We start from the raw sequence: 21509 nt of genomic DNA, 5'->3' as shown, positions 1-21509 counted from the left end.
TGGTTTTATTTTGGTTTAAATAGGAATCCAACATATCTGCTTCAGTTGTGCAATAATTTGCCAGTTTTGTCTTGAAATTGTTAGGAAATAGGATGGTTTCCTTCAGTGCATTTAGGTTTACTAAATCCATAGAGAATTTTATAAAAAGTATTATTTATTTTATTTTGCATTCTGAATTCTGTTTGAATAGTACATTTTTTAATAGCTTTTTTGATAGATGACTTGTATATTCTGGTGTGTTTGTGTAGGTGAAGTTTGTCTTGAGTGTTATTTGTTTGAACCAGGTGTGTTGCAGAATTGCTATTTGTTGTTTTCTCTTTTTTTCTGCATTCATCCACAGTGCTTGTTTTCTTTTGTCTTGTTTGGTTCTTATCATGGTTCAGTTATATGAAGGCGCAATGTCCCTACAGGGTGTTTCTCTAAAACACACCCAACTGTGAATCAAAAAAAGAAAGTCTTTTTGAAAAAGAAAGTTTTAATATAAATATTTATTCAAAACAATGATAAAAATGGGTAATCATAATAAAATAACTGCCACACAAAGCAGGGTGACACACAAGATGCAGGCACCACGAATACAATCCCTTATTGTGAAGGTAAAAAAGACCTCAAACATTGGCATGAAATATAATACATCGAACATGGGTGCATTCATGGTTCCAGCCTATACAAAATTCTGATGTGAGGCCTTATCATTCAACTGCTCACCACGGAACACAGGTCCTGCTATTCTAGTCCTAAAGGAATAGCTATAAGAATTTTAACACATGTACTCTCTAGTGTTCACAGATTACCACCTTTCTGGGGGTTCAGAGTGTTGAGTGTCTAAAGATCTGTTTTCTTTTAACTTTAATCTGGAACCAAAAGTAGCAAGCTTGCTCTCTTGGGTCCTCAATGTAAAACGTCATTCACTGCTAGCAGTGTTATCCACCAAATGTGTTTAATTTGGTGGACATATGTGGGCAAAAAGGTGAATTTGGACATTGCTGGAATCTTACCAGCAATAGTTACAGGGGCAGGGCATAATCTCAGGAATGTTGACTAGCAGGTAGTGATCATTTACTTTCACTCTATTTGTATCTGGCAGAACTACCACTGTGTGCATACACAGTAAAAAGGCCCTATGCTAAACTACAGTCTTCGACACTGGTTGCGAAGACATGGGGTTCCTTTTCCAGCAAGGGAGAAGACACAAGAATCACATAAGTCTCAGTGCCTGTGCTGACATACAAAGAGAAGTGCCACAGAAGACCGAGGTGGTCTCGAGGGAGGACCACTAATTATGGCACAATGTTTACCTAGACCTCAGCCTCTGCTCCGTGCATCCTGTAGCATTCCTCTCACGAAAGCAATATGCAATCGCACCCAACATCGTGCTGACTTCCATGACAGCTTCAGAAGGGACAAGCTTTAGAAGGAACAAGGAGATAGTCGCCCTCCCAAGCAGCTTCAGAAGGGACAAGGGGAAAGTAGTCCTCAATTCCAAACTGGTTTCCCTACAGATGCTACAAGGAGTAGGTAGACTTCAGTGTTGGTGTTGATCTTAAGAGAACTCTGGGAGGTGTGAGGACTGCAGAGAGCACAGTCTTGATCTGGTCTCCAAGTTTAACGAGTAAATCAAAAGGTACAAGGAGAATGTGGCTCTCGGACCAGGCTCAAGCCACAAGAGAAGTAGTTAAAAAATTGAAACAATTGAATTTTTGTTCAGTGTTATCTCTCTCACTTCTCATTAATTCTTAACTGGAGATTGGACATTAAACAGGATTGGGTAGTGGGCTACAAAAGATAACAGAGAGTAATAGGCATTCATATCAAGTGCTGTCCAAGTTAGTAAAATGTACACTTTACCAAGAACATTTCCTAAGGTCAGGGGTGAGAGCCAGCTTTGAGCACTGAGCCCTTCCTGCTGAACTTGGTAAATGAAAAAAAGCTAGCACAAGAAGCAACAGCCAGTGTTGAGTCTCCTCACACATTCAACACAACGCAAAAACAGTATTCAAATCTAGGGTTTCCCGCTAGAAAGGTTGAAAATGAATGGACAATATTCCAACTTGCAAGGACATCTTTGGGTCTAGTGGAAGACCAGGGGCTGTATTACACTAAGTGGTCTAGGGGAGCAATGAGTATGTGTGCCCACTCTCTGTGCCCCCCAGGGCACTTTGGTGTTACAGAAGGTGTTAGAGAGCCTTGTGTGCCCACTTCGGTAACACATCATGCGGCACTACATAGGTGCCAGCACAAAATCAAGAAGAGTTCCTCCATTTACATGCATGTGTGACCCCATTGAAATAAGGAAACACTTTGCCTCTGCACCCATACCTTATGGCAGTTGGAGGTGCAGAAGCAAAGGCGCTGTCAAAGGACGTAGGGACGGTGTGCCACATTGAGGGGAGTATAGTCATTGGGCCCTATGAGATTGGTTGAAGGGGTTCCATGGACTCCCCCAGACATTCCCTGCAGCAAATGATGTACCTCACTTCACTGGCCTACAGTAGGGTTTGTGTTCCTCTTTCAAATGCAGGTCGGTTGCTGCCTGCACAGTAACCGATGGATCAGTAGGTTCAAATATCCAGTCCGTCTTTCACTAATGCGCTGCTTCCAGTGTACACATGAGCTCTTGGGTGCACAGAAAACATCACATTTGTTGTGATACAGCTTGCTGGCCTAGTCTACGGCCTGCACACAAACTTAGAGGTGTGTCATGGTGCAGAGTGGGACAGTTGCTGTATCCATAATACACCCTTAGGTGGACGAATGATAGCACAGGGGAGAAGGAGCTAGAAAATAGTGGAGGGATCTAAACTGAAAATCAGATTGGGACGACATTCCCGAGTGAAGAGATGCAGGAAGTTTGCTGTTATAAACAAAAGCATTCCAAAGAATGAGGGTACATGTGGGGAAGATAGAAGATGCTTTCAGGAGAAGGCAGAAGGAAAAAGTCTATACAGGGGGCAGAAATGCAACTCTTGAATGCTGAACTTAGAAGGCCATTACATCAAAATTTCAGATGCTGTTCCTGACGGAGAATAACCCAAAGGAGAGATGATAACCTGGATACTCATGTCGAAGCCATATAGGAACACACTCATAACCTCCCGCCCACACAGGTATCGGTATTTACAGAAGTATCTATAGTTACAGTAAAACGCAATGTCCAACAATTCCAGTGAAAACATTTCTTTGTGTTTATGGAGTGCACTCAACAGTAATTCGGATACTGAAGTAGTAATCATACATTGCAAGGGTGTGATCGTTTAGTGGGCTGTGAGATAATGATTTCATAATTTTTCACACAAAGTAAAGTTCACTGAGTGATCACAGCAGTCCTCTGTATCGCTGAAGCAGGAGCAGATGGCTGGCTCCTTTCTGCAGACAAGCGTTCCAGTCTTTCTGTATAGAACCCGTTGAAATCCAACCTGTGGGACACCAGAGAACAGGCAGCAAGTTAGTAAAAAGTCTGACAATAAAAGTGGGATATCTGCTTGACGTGAGAGGCAGTAGGTATGGACTGTTAAATGCTATGAAGAAAAGAAAAAAATGGACTTATACCCCCAATGTTCTCAACTCCCCTCTGCCCCCCCTTTGAGGGAGGAGAAAAATCTCACACATACGAGAAACTGTCTGGGACAGATAAGCCAGAGAACTGGTCAAACTTAACCTCAGGGGTGTGATCCTACAAATGGCAAGACAGGAATGGGTTGGAAACAACTCAAGGATACCAGCTGCCCTAAATTATTTCACTTTTTCTCCATCATCATTCCACCTTAGAGTGAAGAAGACTGAACATTTACATTGAATACATTTTTCTCTGAAATTGTATAGCTGAGGTCAACAGTAGTAGCCTAGCAACCAGATAAAAAATGACTGTTGCGTTCAGCACTTTCATATGAATGTAACCATTTTATTATGCATTGTAGGCCCTAATGTGTTCTGAAAACATCTGTTTTTCGAGCAATGAATGGCATTTTGTCTTTGTCTACACTTACCACGTGTACTTTTGGCTTGAATCCCAGGCATCAAAATAAATGTCAGCTTCTTTACTCTTATCATGCCAGGGATCCATGCTCCTATAAGGTAAAGCACCGAGTGGAGAGCAGGCAACTATGCTTGGTGCCCATTTCTAGGGTAAAAGTGGAAGAGGTCACTCTGTTAACCCTGGCCATAGATGTCAGATCCTTACATAGCAGGATAAGGATCCAAAGCATTTCAAACTAGGGCCAAGAATCAAATGCCTTCTTGGCATCAAGAGACATTATTGTTAGTGGTTCCTTCTCTAGTGTTGTCTAGCCAGGTTTGTCGGTGTCTGAGGTTCAGCCTGATGCATCTGCTTGGATCGAAACCTGTTTGGTCCATGTGTACCAAAGGCGTCAGCACTCTTAAGGGTCTCGTCACCAGTATCTTTTCGTTCTTGCTTTACCTTCTTTATATATCCCTGTAATTAGTGCATGATTATATCTTGCGGTATCTTCTCTTTGTCCTCCTGAAACATGTTCAGCAAGTTGATCCCTAGCGGTTAGGAAAGTTTCTTATGCAGTTTTGCCTGAAACCCATTTGGTCCAGGGACCTTTTCCCACTGTAAATGTTAAATTGCCTATGTGACTTCCTAAATTACTAGTTCCTCCGCAAGACACATCCCCTCTTTTTTTATCTAGGGTCAGATGCTTTAGTGTTTCCAGCAAGTAGGTATTCTTGGCTTCCCCTATTATTTGTATGGCCTTATACAACATCTTGCAACATTCAGTAAGTTACTCTACAATATCTAGGTCATTTTCTATTTTTTACATTTGTCGTTTACAATCCCCTGCAACCTGGTCTCTTGCTCAACGTGGTTAAGCTGCAACCTCATGTATACTCCTTGCATACTTGTGTGCTGCATCTTAGTTGCTTTATTAGTCTGTCTAGTTTATCTGACATTGTGTCCTTAAAGTCTCCTCCAAATACATACAGGGGTGTAGCGGCTTTTATTCTTAATGGACATATTCTTTGCAGTCTTGTGTTTTGGTGCATACATTTTGAAAATAGTCACATTGTCTGCCACACATGCCCTAAACCCCAGCATAGCACCCATTTGGTTTGATCCATTTATCTGTACCTGGAATGGGGGTGACTTGTTTGTTAAAATCACTATGCCATGGGAGCCTGCTGTGTCACCCGTTTGTGCCAATGAGGTATATTTTCCACTATCTTGGAATTTACATGCAAGGTCCATCAGATGCGTTTCCCATAGTAGTATTAAATCAGGGTCCTGAAAATGCAAATATTGGGTTATCATCCCTCTGTAAATGTTATTGCCTTGTCCATTTATATTCCAATGCAGGATTTTTTATTTCTTCCTATACTTTTTATGTCTTTGGTCCTCCATTTTGTGCTTGACTGATCTTGCCATTCCTGTTGTGTCTCAACCTTTCTTGTACCTATGTCTTGCATTTCCTCCCCCTTTAAGTAATGCAAACATCTCAATTTAATTATTTTCCATCTTCTTAGTTTGTGTGGGTTTGTCCACCGCCATACTGGCTGAGACCCACCTTAAATCACAGGAATAGGTGTCTTTAGTCTGCCGTTACGGATGCTTCGGTCTGAGCATGTCTTGATGCTCTTTTGTCTTGTTCTGTGTCATCACCTCTGCTGAGGAAGAGTTCTGCATCATCATCGTTGCAAGTTGTGTTATGTGCATTTCAGCCTTTCCTCTTTGGTTCCTCAAAGAGTTACCCATTTCACTTCTCTTTGTCCAGTGTTGCGGGGTGTTCCTTTTCAGCTTCGAAATGTCCTTTTTTGCGCTTTTCAGTCTCATGCTGATTGAGGAGTGCCAGAAAATATATGGTTATAGAGCTGTTGATCACTTTGAGTCTTGCTGCGAACTGCAGCATATCCTAGGTTTTAATTGCTCTCAGTTTTTTCTTCACTTCAAAAGATTTTCCTTGCTTTTGGACTAGTTTGGTGTGTACTGGGAAGAACATAATTGTTGCCAACTCATATTTAATTTCTTTTATATCACAAGTCGTTTTTAAGGATAATGTCCCTGATCCCTATATTTGAGGAATGTGGAAATGATAGACCTGGAAGGGGTTTTCTGAGTTAATGCTCTATGGGCCCCTTTCATAACAAAATAAGTTGACAAAGTGCCCGTTACAATTAGTGTTTGCAGCAGTCATCCAGGAACTTCCCTGGCTGGTTCTCCTCTATCCTCAACTCTCTCCAGCTGCGATGGGGAAATCACACTCATCTGTTTTGAGTGCTGTTCGGATTATTTTGGTAGTGTCTTCCAATTCAGAAAGACACTCCACTATGTCCGTCGCCCAGTTCACCACACTCTAGTGCCAAGTCCACCCGACCTCCCCAATCCTGATCTCGAAGGAGTTTTGGTGTCTGTTATTGCTTGAAGTTGACGCAGATATAAAAGATGTGATCACGGTGGTCTTCTGTGTTTTGTTCTGCCTGCTGCATTGCTTGGTTCTTTTTTCCTGCTCCCACAACTAGCGGTTATTTTTGCATACTTATCAAGCGTCCATTGATTAGGAATTGTTCTGATTTTGTCTTTCACCATTTTGCTTCTGGAGTATATATTTCTCTTGTGGCATGGGAGATTATCCCTGGGTTGTTGTTGTTCCCCTTCTATCGAATTTCCTACTGCTCTCCTTCCTCTTGATAGTGTTTCACCCTTCTGTTTTGTCCTCTCCTCTGTTTAATCTGGAGCCCCGCATTTACTGTAAGAATTTGTAGGACCTTCTTTTCCCATTCAGGTTTTAAAAACAAAAACCAAACACAAAATAGATATAGCAATAGGGGACCCCGCACGTCAAAATCAGTTTATGCAAGTTACATCTTCAGCCCTGACTGTGTGACCCCTACCTGCCCTCCCAATCACTAATATCACTCTCCACTGCTCTGCTCTGTTACTGCATTCATTTTGTGGCCGCTCTACTACCTCTTTCAGCGTCAGCCGATAGCTCACAAATTAAGCTCTCCACTTCATCTTTTTTCAGTCATATCAACTCTGCACGTTTTCTCTTTCTAATCTGCTTATTCTGACCCGGGCATAAATCTGTAGAGAGATACATTCTTTCAAATTTCAGAAGGCTGCAATTATTGAGGATTCCGACAGGCTTTTGGCGGGAAAGGGGGTGGTTGGGGGGGGGAGGGTAGGGGGAGAGATGATTAGCTCAAGCTCTATTCAGGCACGACTGCCATGTTACCTGCTCTGCCACGGTTCCCCCAACCATGGGAAGCTCCCCACACTTGCAGGTGGTGCCATCAGACTCTGTCGCAACGCTGGCCCCCAGCAGACAAGATGACACAGAGACTTTTTAAGGGGCCACCATGGGCTAATAACTTCAGTTGTCTCTCTAGTTTGTTCTATGTCCTCAGATGTGAAACATGGCTGACGTGATCAGAATTTTACTGGCAGAATGAAATAACTAATTTGGGACATGTTTTCACTTTAAGTTTCACTCTACTAAATAGTGCAAGTGCAGGAAGTGAGGAGTCTGCAGCTAGATAGTGTATCCACAAGAAAGAAGTTACTGAAGTTAAGTAACTTTTTCTTTTGACTCCTTTGTGAATCAGTACCAAAGGGTGCCTCCAAGAAAGTGGGTCTGAGGAGTGGATTTACAATAGGAAGTCAGAATGAACAAAATTACCTCATTATTATTATTATTTAACATTTATATGGCGCAGTGAATCATCCCCAGGGGGATCTCTCAGCGCCCGGCAGTACAGAAAACTCAGGACCCTCAACCAGCCTGGACCCCTAGAACAGCCAGGTCTTTAGATTCTTCCTAAAGTGGCCCAGAGATGTACAGCCACTCATTCCTTCCGGTAGTCTGTTCCAATAGTAGGGGGGCAAGATACGAAAAAGCACCCCCTCCCATTCTAGATTTATTAATTTTGCCCAGGACTAAAAGATTTTGATTACTGGATCTCAGTTGGCGCCCTGGCATATACGCTCTTACCTTCTTTCTTAGGTATAACGGGCCCAGGCCTTGCCTTGCCTTGAACACCAGGATAAGCATTTTAAAAACTGCTCTTTTCTTGACGGGCAGCCAATGTAAGGATTGCTGCAGGGGACAGGACGGGGTACGTCGAGGCTTATTCAAGACCATTCTTGCTGCGGTGTTTTGCAGTACCTGGAGCCTAGTGAAAAGTTCTTCCCTGGCCCCTACCAATAGAGCGTTCCCATAGTCCAACCTACTCACAATCAACGCCTGGATGAGAGTCTTTCTAGCATCCAGAGGGATCCAAGGAAAGACTTTCCTTAGCATTTTCAAGATCCCAAAACAGGAACTAGACAGTGTTTTTACATGGTCCTCCGAGGATAGTTTGCTGTCCAATAGGACTCCCATGTTCCTGGCCTGCTTTGTGGGGGAAGGAGAGTCCCCCAGTTCCGAAGGCCACCAGTCTGCAGTCTGGTGTCCATACTTTTTCCGCCTTCCCAAAGAGGAGGATATCCGTCTTATTGGAGTTGAGCTGAAGAAAATTATCCTTCATCCATGCCGCTATGTTCAACATACAACAAACTTAATTCTGGTGACCGAAGGATCCGAATCAAATGGAATTATCACCTGTGTGTTGTCTGCATATGAGATCGTCTCAAAACTGCAGGCTCTTATGATAGCAGACAACGGGGCAACATATATGTTGAACAGATGAACTTGAGAATCAATGCAGTACTGCTGGTTCGAAGTATGGACAGATGTTTAGATGGCTGACTGGCAGGTGTCCAAAACCAGAACAACCCAAGCTAGGGCATTAGTCTGGCTTTCAGCCTTGTGGAATGAGCCCTAAGGCCTTCAGAAGGAGCATTGTTGGCCAAGGCATAACACAGTTTCATGCGGAGGACAATCCAATATGACAAGTCCCTTTCTGGACCTCCTTTGCTTTCTTCGCATTGGCGAATCCAACAGTTGATCATCAACATAGCGCTCCCTAGTGTTATCACTATAGAAGCTAAAGGCACGATGCGGGTCCTACCAGCACAGTCTCTCTTCCTCCTGAGGTGGTTGTATTAGTGGAAAGAACACAGATAACATGATGGACTTCCTGGCGTGGAAAGGTGATCCCCCTCCCCCCCACTTTTGGGAGAAAGGATACGCAGGTCTCAATTACCAACTTGCCAGGGAAAAAGGTAGGAACTGACGAGGGCTGTAGGAAGCTGATATGACATGCTGGTGCCATAGCAATGAAAAAAAATCAATTTTCAAGATCAAGTTGCTAAAAGTACATCTTTGGAGAGGCTTGAAGGGAGCACACATCAGAAAAGTCAAAAACAAACTAAGATCTCACACCTGCATATCAAAAGGGAGCCAGGGAAACGTGCGTAAGATTTTTTTAAAAATACCTCACAACAGATGACTGTTGATCAGGCAAATGAAGGAGGCTGAAAATTCCTATATAGCAAAGACTCGATGAGCCAAAGAAAACCCAAATAACTTAACATGCAATAAAGGAGTTGCCACCTTGCAAGTGGAGGCCTGTACTTCAAGGCTCTGCTGAGAGGTATGCTGCAGTGGGAACATAGGGTCCTCAAGCTCTGGTCTATCGTATCTAGCAATAGGGTGATTAACTGGTGCAGAAAATGGTCATGACAAAGCTGCCAAAATTGGGTCATCCAGATTATCGTTAAATGGCAACAGAGCCTCTAAAGTAGAAGGACCGTGTTGCTGAATTTCTGCCAAGAGGTTAGCATTCGCTTCTTCAGTTGGGAGAGACAATTCCAAAACTTTTGCTGCAATTCTAACTACAACTGTGAAACAGGCACTTTTCTGTTTGGGGCCCTAAAGGAGAATTCACGGCACATTCTGAGGAAGTATCTAAGTCATTGGCATAATGTAAGTCGAGCTATAAACCAGCATGAATATAAATAGGGCAGAGCAAGGTATATGTCTCCGCGTCTTCATCCAGAGAATAAGGTTTCTCCAGGACCGGATGAGCCTCAGTTATAGTATAGAGGGGCAAAGGGAGAACTCTAGCTGAAGTAGGGTCTGAATTTGGAGACTCTGGGTCCATGCAGCAAGAAGGCATATCTGAGGGAGCTTGAATCAATTTGAAGATCTGTTCTATACTTCTTTGAAGTCCTTAAAATGCTGCAACCTTCTGCTAAGTTGACGATGACCTGGGCATCTGGTGTGCATCAGCTCCAGATTCGGCATCGGGTTCAAAGAAAAAGAATAGAAAGAAATAGTGGCGTCATTTTTCTGGAATTCGGACGGCATGACCTGTTCTCAGAGTGGGGACATCTAGACGTTGACGGCGTTGTCTGCTCAATCTCTATTTCTTTTTTTACTTGACCCTCAACTTTGTCTTCGACTTACCTAAAGAAGCAACATGGACAGGACCAGCCTTGCTATTTAGAGCAGCCACATCACAAGGAAGCATTTGTCACAGGACCTAGAGTCATATTTGAGGCAGAGACACCGCAGGCAGATGTTTTGTGGATCTGTAACAGACATCTGTTTCCAGCATGTATGTCGTTGTTTGAAGCCTGTCATCTTCGGCAATGACATTCATGCACTTTGCCAAATTAATTTGAGCTTCTGTAACAGTTCATAGTGGAGTTCATCCAAGCGGTATGGAATAAGAGGAATTGACGTCAATACGAAGGGTTGGGGCCTTTAGGTATCTCTGTGTTATCATGCCTAGAGGAAGGACAGAGCCTAATGACACTACTTGCTGGTGTGCGGGAGCTACTGCAAGAGCTTCTGGATCCAGTTTGGCGACTTGGAAGATTCACAAGGTAAGGATTCTGTGATTAGAAGTTTCCATCCCAGAAGCACATATTAGACAGTTAAAATGTATTTTTACTTTATACCAATTGGGGTGTTATAGTTTCTTGCTTCTATTTTTATCATGGTCTTTTTGTGGGATACATTCCTGGAATTAGCCGTATTTTAGAATGCCCTTCAATGGTAGATTACTGTTTATCAGCTGTTCTGTATTGCTTTTTGCTTTCTGTATCCACTAGCACTTTTGGTAAGGCTGAGTCAAGCTAATGAAAGAAGAGCCAATGGTACTTTACAGAACCCATAACTTGCATAATTTGTGGGTGTAGTGGAATTTACAATATAGTGTGTCACGTTTCTTTCTTTTTTTAAATAGTTTCTTTTATTGATGGTCAGGCACATAAAATCCACAATGCACATCACATTTCGGGTAGAGAATACAGTAGACTAATGTAACTTCTCCTTAGTTCACATTGCAACACAGTCTTGCTAATAGGCATCTTGAATTAATAAAGCCATATCACTATTCATAATAACACCTCAGAGCTGATAATTCGCCATAGTTAACTCCATCACAGTATTTCGTAAAAAATATTTGAGCTTCTATTCCACTTTATCCAACAGTTGGCGTCTGGCACACCAATTGTTCAGTCCGTAAGTATTGTATAAACGGATCCCAGAACTCTCTTGGGCGGGAGGTCTTTGGTAGTTCCTCGCCGCAAGTTTCAAGCTGTTCCCTACAGTATGTCATTTCCGCTATCCAGTGTTTCATTTGTGGTGCGTGTTTACTTCCCCACCTCATGGCAACCCGTCTTTTGGCCAACAATAAGGCTACAGCTAGTAGTTTACATCTGGGGAGCCGTTTTATTTTATATAGGCCTAGAAGGCAGAACAGTGGAGTGTTGGGGATTGGCTCAGCCAGCATTACTCCTAAGGCATTTGTCACTTCTTTCCAGTAGCTTTGCACTCGGGTGCATGCCCAAACAACATGCATAAAATCTGCTTGTATGGCATTGCAGTGCAGGCACCTATCATCTTCTCAGAGGCCATATTTAAGTAGCTGTGCTGGTGTGTAGTAAGTGTATTGCAGGAATTTCAAATGGATGATGCGAAAGTTGCAGTTTGATGTGAGTGCTTGCATGAGTGTGCAGCAGTATTCCCAGTTCTCTTTGGATAGTGGTGTGTCTAACATACTGTTCAATTTTTCTAAAGCTCGTTCGTTTTGCCTGTGTTGTTCTTGTTGGGCTGCGTTATAGAGATTAGTTATGAGAAGCTGACGCATGTGTGATGTGAGCAGTACTTGTAGAGTGTTATGCGTGAGAGGTTCTTGAGGGAAAGTGGGGGTAAATATCTCTTATTGTAGCTCGTAGTCTAAGATATGAAAATAACATTAGTGGTGTGTGGTTAGCATCTGGCATTAAGTCTATTTGGGTTACAAATTGGCCATTCAGAAAGATAGCACTCATTGCGTGCAGTCCCATTTCACCCAGTAGTTTTTGCGGTCTTTGATCAATCACCGTTATCTGGGGATGATGTCGCAGTGGCATGGGTGGGGGGGCATATGTCGCGAGCCTATCTGCCCGTCTTGTCAATCAATGCATGCCATGCTGTGACTATACTGAAGTCCCCAGATTCAGGCTCTGCCGGGCGGGCGGACGCTCTTTTAGTGTTAAAGCTGCAATCCTCTGGAATTCCCTCCCGGCTGAAATTCGCCTGTTGGAGGACCTTATGCTTTTCCGGAAAGCTATCAAGACTCTTTTGTTTTAACACCTTGAACGCTATGGGGATTTTTCTCCTGTGCTGGGATTGTGCAGATACCACTATTCATGACGAGCTGGGCTCGTCATCAGCGTAGCAGGAGGCTACTGCATGACGAGCCCAGCTCGTCATGAGCGTCGAAGGGGTTAATCTGCTCTCCAGTGGTCTTCATATTTAGCTTCTGTTATGTTGTGTTCTACCTTGTCACTGCGCCAGGACGCTCCTTCGCTGGAGCAGCTGTGCGCATAATAAAAATCAATAACATAACATAACATAACATAACATATACTGTACACTGGATTTATTTCCGAACGTGGGGTACAATGTTTCAGCTGCGATATATGGGCAATTAAAGGTGTTGGATGAGCAACATCAGTCTCCATGGCCACATGTGGAAGGTAGTCACGTGGGTCTATCCAACAATGCGTGTATTGTGGTTCGGCGCAGAGATAATGAAGTTGTAAATTTGGAGCCCCGAATTCACCCTTCTTGTAAGGCCAAGTGAGTTCTTTCCACCCCACTCTAGGTTGTTTGCCCGCCCATGTAAGTGTGGCCATGCATGAGCTCAGTTTGTGAAGAACTGTTGTGTGAGTATAATGGGTATGTTCGTAAATACAGAAAGCGTGTAATACCACCATTTTTTGGATTGCAATTCTGTCAGCTAGTGAGAGTGGCAACCGGATCCATCTGGCCACCTGACTTTCCAGTTTCGGAAGGGCCACACCATAGCCTTCACGTATTACCAATTCAGGGTTGCCTGGTATCCATAAGCCTAGGTATTTGACCGGCTCTGTTTGCCATTGCAGAGGGAAATCTAGTGGTAATTGTTTCGTAACCAGTGTTAGTGGGATTACCACTGGCTTAGCCTAATGTATACTCAATTTGGAATAGTGTTTGAATCATATATATTCACGGATTAGTGGATTTCGATTATTCTACATGTGGCGGGTGTATAGGACCATATCATCTTCATATAATGATATGCTGATGGGTCGTAAACAGAACTGTAGTGATGAATTTGCATGTTTTTGCCTAATTTTGCATGCCAGTGGTTCAAGTGCTAAGGTGAACAGTAGCGATGATCACGGACATCCTTGTCATGTACCTCTATGTATGTGCAGGAGGCGGCAGTGGTGCTTTTAATCCGAAGCCTTGCACTCGGTTCTGTGTATAGAAATGTAATCCAGTGTAAGAACAGTTGTGGGAATCCCATTCTTCGGAGGACAGAAAACATAAATGGCCACTCCACTGAGTGAAATGCCTAGGCTACATCCAATTGGGCAGCAGCTGCAGGCAAGTCTGTTTGCAGTTGGTTGAATAATGCAGATTTGGTATGCAAGTTGTGTGTAGTCAATCGTGTTTGGATGAATCCAGATTGGTCTGGAAGAACTAACTTCTGCATTAGGGGTTGTAATAGCATGGCTATTATTTTGACTAGAATTTTGGCGCCCGTATTTATAAGGGACAGGGGTCTGTAAGAATCGCAATGAGCCAGATTCTTTTCTGGTTTGAGTAGTGTGACTAGTAGTGCTTCTCTTAGAGACGAGGAGAGATTCCCATTTTCATACGCCTCCGAGTATATAGCTAGGAGATGAGTGCCCAGCAGGTCACTACATTCTTTATACAATTCACCCGGGAGGTCGTCTGTTCCCATAGCTTTATTGTTGGGAAGAGATCTAATGGCCTCTTTTATCTCATCTTCAATTGCATACAATGTTCTCTATGTTCATCAGAGAGTCAGGCTAAAGCTACATCATCAAAATATTCATTTATATCTTCGTCTGAAGTGGATAGTTGTGTGAAGTATAGTTGCGCATAATAGTCTGAGAATGTGTCTATGATAGAAGGCGTGTCATAGATCAAATCCTTCTGAATGTTAACCAAGAGTGAGAGCCTCTGGACTTAGCTAGGGCCGACTCCAACTCGTGTATGAATAACCTGAACTTGGCTCACGAAGCATTTTAGATATGATGAACATATATAACGTTTGCTGTGTCTCCTCAGCACTGTACGGGGCAGGTGTATGGGGCCACAGCGATGGTATATCTTTGCAGAAGGAGAAAAACAAGTTTTTAAGGAGGTTGTTATGCGTTCCCCCTTCTGCCTCTGTTCAATTGATTCATGAGGAAGTCGGGGTCGAGTTTATTTCTGACTTAGCAGCAGTCCGGCCACTTTTACTGTGGCGTTCTATTTGGGCTAAGCCAGAGACTCGATTCACTCAGGATATTATTCTTGATTGTATAGGTTTGCATCATTCCTCACGTATACAATGGTTGAGATACATCCATCACTGGTATCTCCTTCTTTTTAATATTGATGTGTATCTTGAGCCAGAAGAGGTTGTTTCTATTTCAAAAAAAGAAATTAAGACAACGTTTCTAAACTTTCAAAAGGCAGAACGAAATAGAATTTCTGAAGATCTTACCACCGTGAAGCTCTATAAAAACCTGAATCTAATTCCAGGGTTCCAACCCTATTTAGGGTTTGTGACTCGTCCCACTCATCAGTATGTTTTGACACGCGTCAGACTGGGTATCGGCCACCATTTGGTTGCATTCCCAAACGCAAGAGCCAGATCAGAGACACCCTGCCCATGTGACAGTATTTCTCGCCAAAGTAGTTGCCACTTTTTACTTTTTTGTAAATTTTTTCATTCTTTTAGGTTAAAATACCTCAAACCGATCTTCAAAAAATATAATACCCGTACTACTGAATCTGCATTGCTACTTTTATCCTCATTAGAGAATGAGGAGATTTGCTTTTTTTTGGCCACTTTTATTTTGAAGTGTACAGCTGCCAGGAAAAGTATTGTACTATAATATTTTTTTTGTGCTTACCTGTCTGTACCTATGTTATGTAATACAGCTGCCAGGAATTGTATTATGCTGCTATTCTTCTTTTTATATTCCTGTCTGTAATTACGAGTTACTAAATTTTATAATAACTTCTTTTTTTTTTTTTTTTTTCTTTTTTCTTTTTTTAACCAAGGTTATTTTTAATTGTTGATGTCCATAGTGTGTTATGATTATTCAAACGATATGTACAGCTGCCAGGAAATGTCTACTGTGTAAACCTTATTGATTTCCTGTCTGTCCATTTATGAGTGTCTTGTATTTTGTAACAGTATGTTGATTTAAATATGCAAGATCACTTCTTATTTGTTGCCCACTAGCCTTTTGCACAGCTTCCCACCTCCTTTCCTACATATGTTTATATGGTGATTTTTAAAGTTTTAACTGTGTATTTTATTATGCTTGTATGATTTGTATGTACAAATCGAATAAAAGCTTTATGAATGAACCTGATATTCAAATAGTTTCTGCACTGTAAATGAACATTCATGGACCAACACCCTGGATTAATAGAGATCCAAAGTTTCACAAATCCCAAAGATCTGCCGCCACGCTTGAGAGTCCTTAACGATCACTGCTAGATCAGACTTCTCCTCGCTCACAGTCTAGAAATGTTAAAATAAATTCATATTGATGGTCAGTCATAGACCATGGCCATACATCTGTGAAGGCGTAATCTCTACCCCAGACTTACCTGTAAATTATGTTTATCATACTGTGCTCACAGTCATTGGTGCTGTATACACTAAGCTTGTCCAGTAGGTCCAGGAGGTGAGTAGAGAAGTTGCTGTCAAACTTGCTGATGGTGGCCTCAAAGCCGGTGGTTGAATGGAGGGCATCAACATGTTCTGCTAAGAGCTAAAATAAAGGAAGTAGAGAGAAAGATATTAATGCTGCCTTGCAAAGGTGTTTACCCCATAAGCCTAAATTTCTGGTTTTGGTCAAGGACAGTAGTTATAGTCAAAGTGAGGAAGCTTTTTGACTTCAATCATTGACAAATAAGGGTCACTAGGAGAAGATTATTAAATTTTTCTGTGCCGAGGTAGCAGGAAAAACAGTGTTCTGCAATAACCAGTACATATTTTTAGAAACTTCCTAGGTGTTAATCACATGTCCTTTCTCTTTACCCTGTATGCTACTGATAACACATGCAAGACAAGGTAGTCTAAAAGTTCAGGGATTTCCAAATAGAAAGATTGTTACCTGCCTCTGGGGGCGTTCCTGGGCACGGATTTTAAGCTCAAGTGTGATGTAGATATGACAGCTATATATTGCATAGTTTGATGCAGTGGACTCAAAGAAACAGCCATTGATGAAACGGCTGGGGAAAGCTAATTAACTCAATGCGACTTTGTGTCATGCTCGATTTAAGGCCTTTTCATAATGGTCCTGGTGCAGTCAGGTATTACTGGTCAATATGCTGTGTAGGTGGGGCCGTTTACAACTGATATCCCAGGTTCACTAAATCTACTGCATTCCAACTGGATAACCAAGTTAATTCTTTTGAGCACTTAACTCCAGTGGTGTAGTGATAAAATAAAGGAAGAATTATAAGTAGGATGCAAGCCAAAAGCCAAAAGGAGCTAGCTAGTTCTACAGCAGACAAAAGACCAGTAGCATTTTTATGGTATTTTGTCTAACCATCGCCTTGTTGCCAATATTTTGATAAGGGGCTGTGCTGAGATTGACTGAGGGAAAAATCAGAGTTCGTTGGTCTTGGTCTTTGAGGTTTCAGTCAATGGGACAAAAACAATACAATATAGCAACCTTTCTATGACCTGTTTGAACATCTGTTTTCAATGGTACGGGTTAACCATCCACAGGAAAATGTCTGAAAACACAGCTGCTGGGTTTCCTGGCTACAACGCAGTAAAGTCCTTGGACCCAAAAACCCACCAGCCAATTTCAATGTACCAAAAGGGCACTTTCCATAAAGGTCTGGAACAGGATGGAACTTTCCAGGAAGTGCCTGAGGGCTGCCACACCAATCTATACTTGATGCCTGTTCGACTTTGCCCTTTTTGCAGGGTTATCCCCTAACATGTTGCCTTACTTCGCCTATTCTTCTGACCTTCTTTTTGTTGGCTTTAGGACTCTGAGCACTTTACCACTGCTAATCAGTGTTAAAGTGTATGTGCTCTGTCCTCTAAATAAGATATGACTGGTTTACACCTGTTTGGCATATTCAATTTACTTCTAAGTCCCTTGTAAAGTGGTATCTCATATAGCCAGGGCCTGCAAATTAAATGCTACTAGTGGGCCTGCAGCACTGTTTGTGTCACCCACAGACATAGTCTTTCAAACTGTCGCAGGCCTGCCTCTGCAGGGCCTGCGAGAGCAATTTATCGCCATTTTAACTTGGCATTTAAAACTACCTGCCAAGCCTTAAACTCCCCTTTTATTACACAAAGGTCACCACTAAGGTAGGCCTTGGGTAGCCCTCTAGGCAGGGTGCTGAGTAAGTAAAAGCATGGGAGTGTCAAATCAAATCAAATCAAATCAAACTTTATTTCGATTGAATTTACAATCATACAAGTTCATTGTTATAAAATTTTCCAACAGTTAGAAGAAAAGGGAAAAACACAATTAGCTGCAATATACAAAGGTATAAAATTAGTAAATCCTGACGTCATCTGTACATTTGAATCCTATGTGATCCCTGTGAGAGTTATACACACAATAAACAGAGTATTTTACGATGCAGAGACAGCAGATAAAGAGCGAATTTTCAAGCAAGCCTTTAAGAAGCAGGCTATTGATTTGGCCACGTATGGAGTATCTAAGAACTGTAATGCCAAAAGGGCAGGTCTGCAGCTTCTCAGCCCAAACTGACGTAGTAGTGGAATCAGCCAGCGTTTACGCGGGGTCTCATACAGGCTGCAAAATAGTGTTAGGTGCAAGGTGGACTGGACAGAACAGTCGTCACAGGGACACCTGGGTAGTTCACGGGACCAGTCTAGAGGCACAGGGAACGACACAAGACGGTAAAAACAATCAAATCGAAATCTAGTTAAGACATATCTATCGTAATTTGATAAATAAAAAGACAGATATGGTTGCATACCAAAGGTGGATTGAGCCATTATTAAGTGGGTATTAGTAGGTTTACTGATTTCAGAAGATATGCGTAAAGCTCTTAAATGGGTGGCACATAGGTTCTTCAGAGACTTTCTTGGAATAGACGTTAATGAAACAGGGTTTGTGAAAAACGCTGGGCAATTCAGATCATTCAGGAAATTAAAAACATACAAAAGCCAAGGGATCCTTTTCCAGTGAGCCAGTGTCAGGTAATCTGTGATTAACAACCGAGTAAGGAGACATTGCTCCTTAGTCCAAATACGGTGCCAGAGGAGAATCGGTTGGTATCTGATGGTATGGGAGTGTCTTATATGTAGCATGTCCTGGTAGTGACAAACAGCTTATTTTGTTTCTCACTATGTGGGGCCTATTCATCTCATAGGCTAGCACTGGGAATTCCTTTACATACTCTTAAGTGGTAACTTCTGATCTGAAAGGAGTGGCGTTGTCATGTTTGGTATGTTTAGAATGGTAGTGATAAATCCTGCTTACTGGTTTAGTTGGATTTTTCATTATTATTTTAGAAATGCCACTTTTAGAAAGTGGACATTTCTCTGTGCTTATGACTCTTTGTGCTTTGCAGCCTTACTCAAATACATATCTAGGGACAGCTACACTTGGTGCATACTTTCCAGACAGCCACAACAAAGGAAGGGCTGGGTGTGACAGGAGATACATCTGTTTCATCTGCTTACTGATGGTCTTCCTGGGCTGTTAGAGGGAGAGGTTGTTCACACTTCACATTAGTATAGGTTGTGTCCTACCCTCACACAAAGGGCGGATTTACCACCTACTGATGCCTGGAGCCAGGGCTGGGTTGAAAAGGATTGTTGTGCACTTGAAAGGGTTCCTTTGAAGTCACCCCTCGAATAAAAACATTTTTGAGTAGAAGTACAGGGGCTATGACCCCCATATTGAGAGACGCTGCTGGCTCTACATTCTGCAGAATGCCAGACTGACTGCTGTGCTGCCAGGAGGAACCACCATTAGGACTACTGTCTTTGTTGTACTGGCCTGCTGCCTGTTGGGCTGCTGGAGGTACTGCCAATTTGCCAAGTACCTGGATGTGCTGGCCTGCCTGTCGCTCCCTGTGTGCCCCCCAAGTGTTCTCCAGCAACCAAGCGCCTGGCGAGCGCTGAATTCACACTAACCATGGGTGTGATCATAACCATGGGTGTGATCACTGTGTCCTAGCCAAGTCAGCGCATGTTGAGCGCACTGTTTCTGTCCCTAAGTCAGCGCATGGCTGACCAATGTGACGCTTGTTATCCTGAAAGTGGTCAGCAACATCCAGTCTTTGGCAACAACCCTGCGCTTGATAGAGCTACCACTGCAGCGCTCTGACCAGAGGAGCACAGCGGGGATTCTAGGACAGAGCACTTTTGGCCCTCGAACACTGCCCTCTTTGAGGAGAGAGAGCAGGCGCTTCCTTGTGTAGTTGCCAAATGATACGCCCTGAAGGAGGACCCTCCTTGTCGAAGCAGCGCAACCAGAGGCGAGCCAGGCACATGGACAGTCACCACTGTGCTGCCCCTGGAGTAGCGCTGTGTGTAACCAGCCGAGGGAAGGCTGAATTCTAGGGATTTGGCTCCGTTTCTGAGGCCTTCCTGCCAGCATCCTCTTTGGTAGCCCAGTGAGAGGGTACCTTCCTCTTTGCTCTAGATCCCCGGGGTCCCGTCCCCACAAGGAGCACCGTGAGTGAGTGGGGGCCCAGGGAGCAGTGCTGCCATCAGGCACTCCCTTTGCGAGCAGCTCTCACCTCTATTTTTTCTCAGAGGAAGCGACCGGTAGGCCATGAAGGGCTCCCGGGCTCACCAACGTGTAGGGGACATTGTCTGTGTTTACATTGGGGGGATGCAATCCCCCAGGGGAGGACGCTCGCACCGTCTGTCCTTTCAAATTTGGAGAAAACTCACCCTCAGGACTCGTGGAGCTCTATGCTCCAGATATGATCACGGGCAGCCCAGGTGTCAAATCCGGATGGGGATCATTATTTGGGCTACTGTGAAGTCTCTAATAAGCGTGCAAGTACTTTGCCTTCATATATTCCAAAGGGGCTCATCATTTCAACAGGGCTAACGGAAGTACCGTATACAATGTACTAGGAGCGTAGGTGCTCCATGCCCTGGGTCCTCACTGCTAGTTATGCAATATTACTGCAATACCTATAATTGTGTATGGGATATTTTGACAATACATGTGGATGTTTATTTCTACTGCCTTCCTGGCGAAAGTACTTTTTGATTCATGTACTTTTTCATAATCTGCTGCCTTTTATGCACTAAGTAATCACGGATATATGCAGTTTTTGCCTTGCATTGTCCAGGATAGCGAGCACTATAGAAGTGACGGCATAGTATGCAGAGTATCTAAGAATCATGGCCTTTTGGTCTTCTTTTATATATAATATACAATACATAATTTATATAATCTTGTGTGGAGTCTCTTTTGTGGAGTGTTCAATGTGGTTGTGTGAGTGTGTTGCGCAAACAGGTGTGTTCAATGTGTTTGTGTGTCTTGCGCAAATGCTTTACACCTTGCCTATGATCATAAGCCTGACTGCTCTGCGCCAAGTAACCAGAGTGTGAGCACGGGTTATCTTTGGTGTATAACTTACTTGCCCTGACTAGAGTGGTGGGTTCTGCCTGGCTTAGATGCCTACCATAGCCAACCAGAAACCCCATTCCTAACACTGCAACTGCTGCCAACAATCACTCCATACCTTGAAAGAGGAAGCATCTTCACGATGGTTAGGGGTATACTTTGGGTGTACCCAGTCTTTTGTTGAAAAGTGGAGCACCTCCAGTAGACTTGTAGATATTTTTATTTCGTAGTTTCATAAAAGGCTGCATGTTTACTGAATAATTACTTTAAAGTACTGATATTGTTAAATTCACTAGATGAAATACATAAGCAAGATCACAGAAACAGGCATGGAGGCATAGATTTTCTAAGCCTTGCAGAGGAATACTGTAAAAGGCTAGCTTCGTCTTCCTGGTGCATCTCTTTGATTCTCTCAAGCATGACATGGCTTAGCCTGCTGTGACCTGTCCACAAAGCCTGTAACGTGAAGTCTTCCAGGTCCGGGAAGTTTCCCTCCATAAAT

The 21509-nt window shown here is 43.0% G+C and overlaps 1 protein-coding gene across 2 annotated transcripts in view; it reads right to left on the bottom strand.

Annotated features, from left to right (window-relative positions):
* Positions 1–457: 457 nt before the first annotated feature.
* TUBGCP2 (tubulin gamma complex component 2) overlaps positions 458–21509 on the bottom strand; it is a 376270-nt gene continuing 355218 nt past the window's right edge. The window contains exons 17-18 of one of the 2 annotated variants that reach the window (XM_078643325.1): positions 16020–16183; positions 458–3416 (exon numbers count right to left, since the gene is read on the bottom strand). In XM_078643325.1, coding sequence (XP_078499451.1) covers positions 3305–3416; positions 16020–16183 — 276 coding nt within the window. In that variant the 3' untranslated portion in view covers positions 458–3304. The remainder of the gene's footprint in view (positions 3417–16019; positions 16184–21509) is intronic. The other variant, XM_078643326.1, reaches the window with a different exon arrangement.

Source organism: Lissotriton helveticus, chromosome 5_1 (genome assembly GCF_964261635.1).
Source record: "Lissotriton helveticus chromosome 5_1, aLisHel1.1, whole genome shotgun sequence".
Classification (NCBI taxonomy): domain Eukaryota; kingdom Metazoa; phylum Chordata; class Amphibia; order Caudata; family Salamandridae; genus Lissotriton; species Lissotriton helveticus.
The sequence above is the reverse complement of the archived record's forward strand: the minus strand, read 5'-3'. Positions and strand labels throughout refer to the sequence as shown.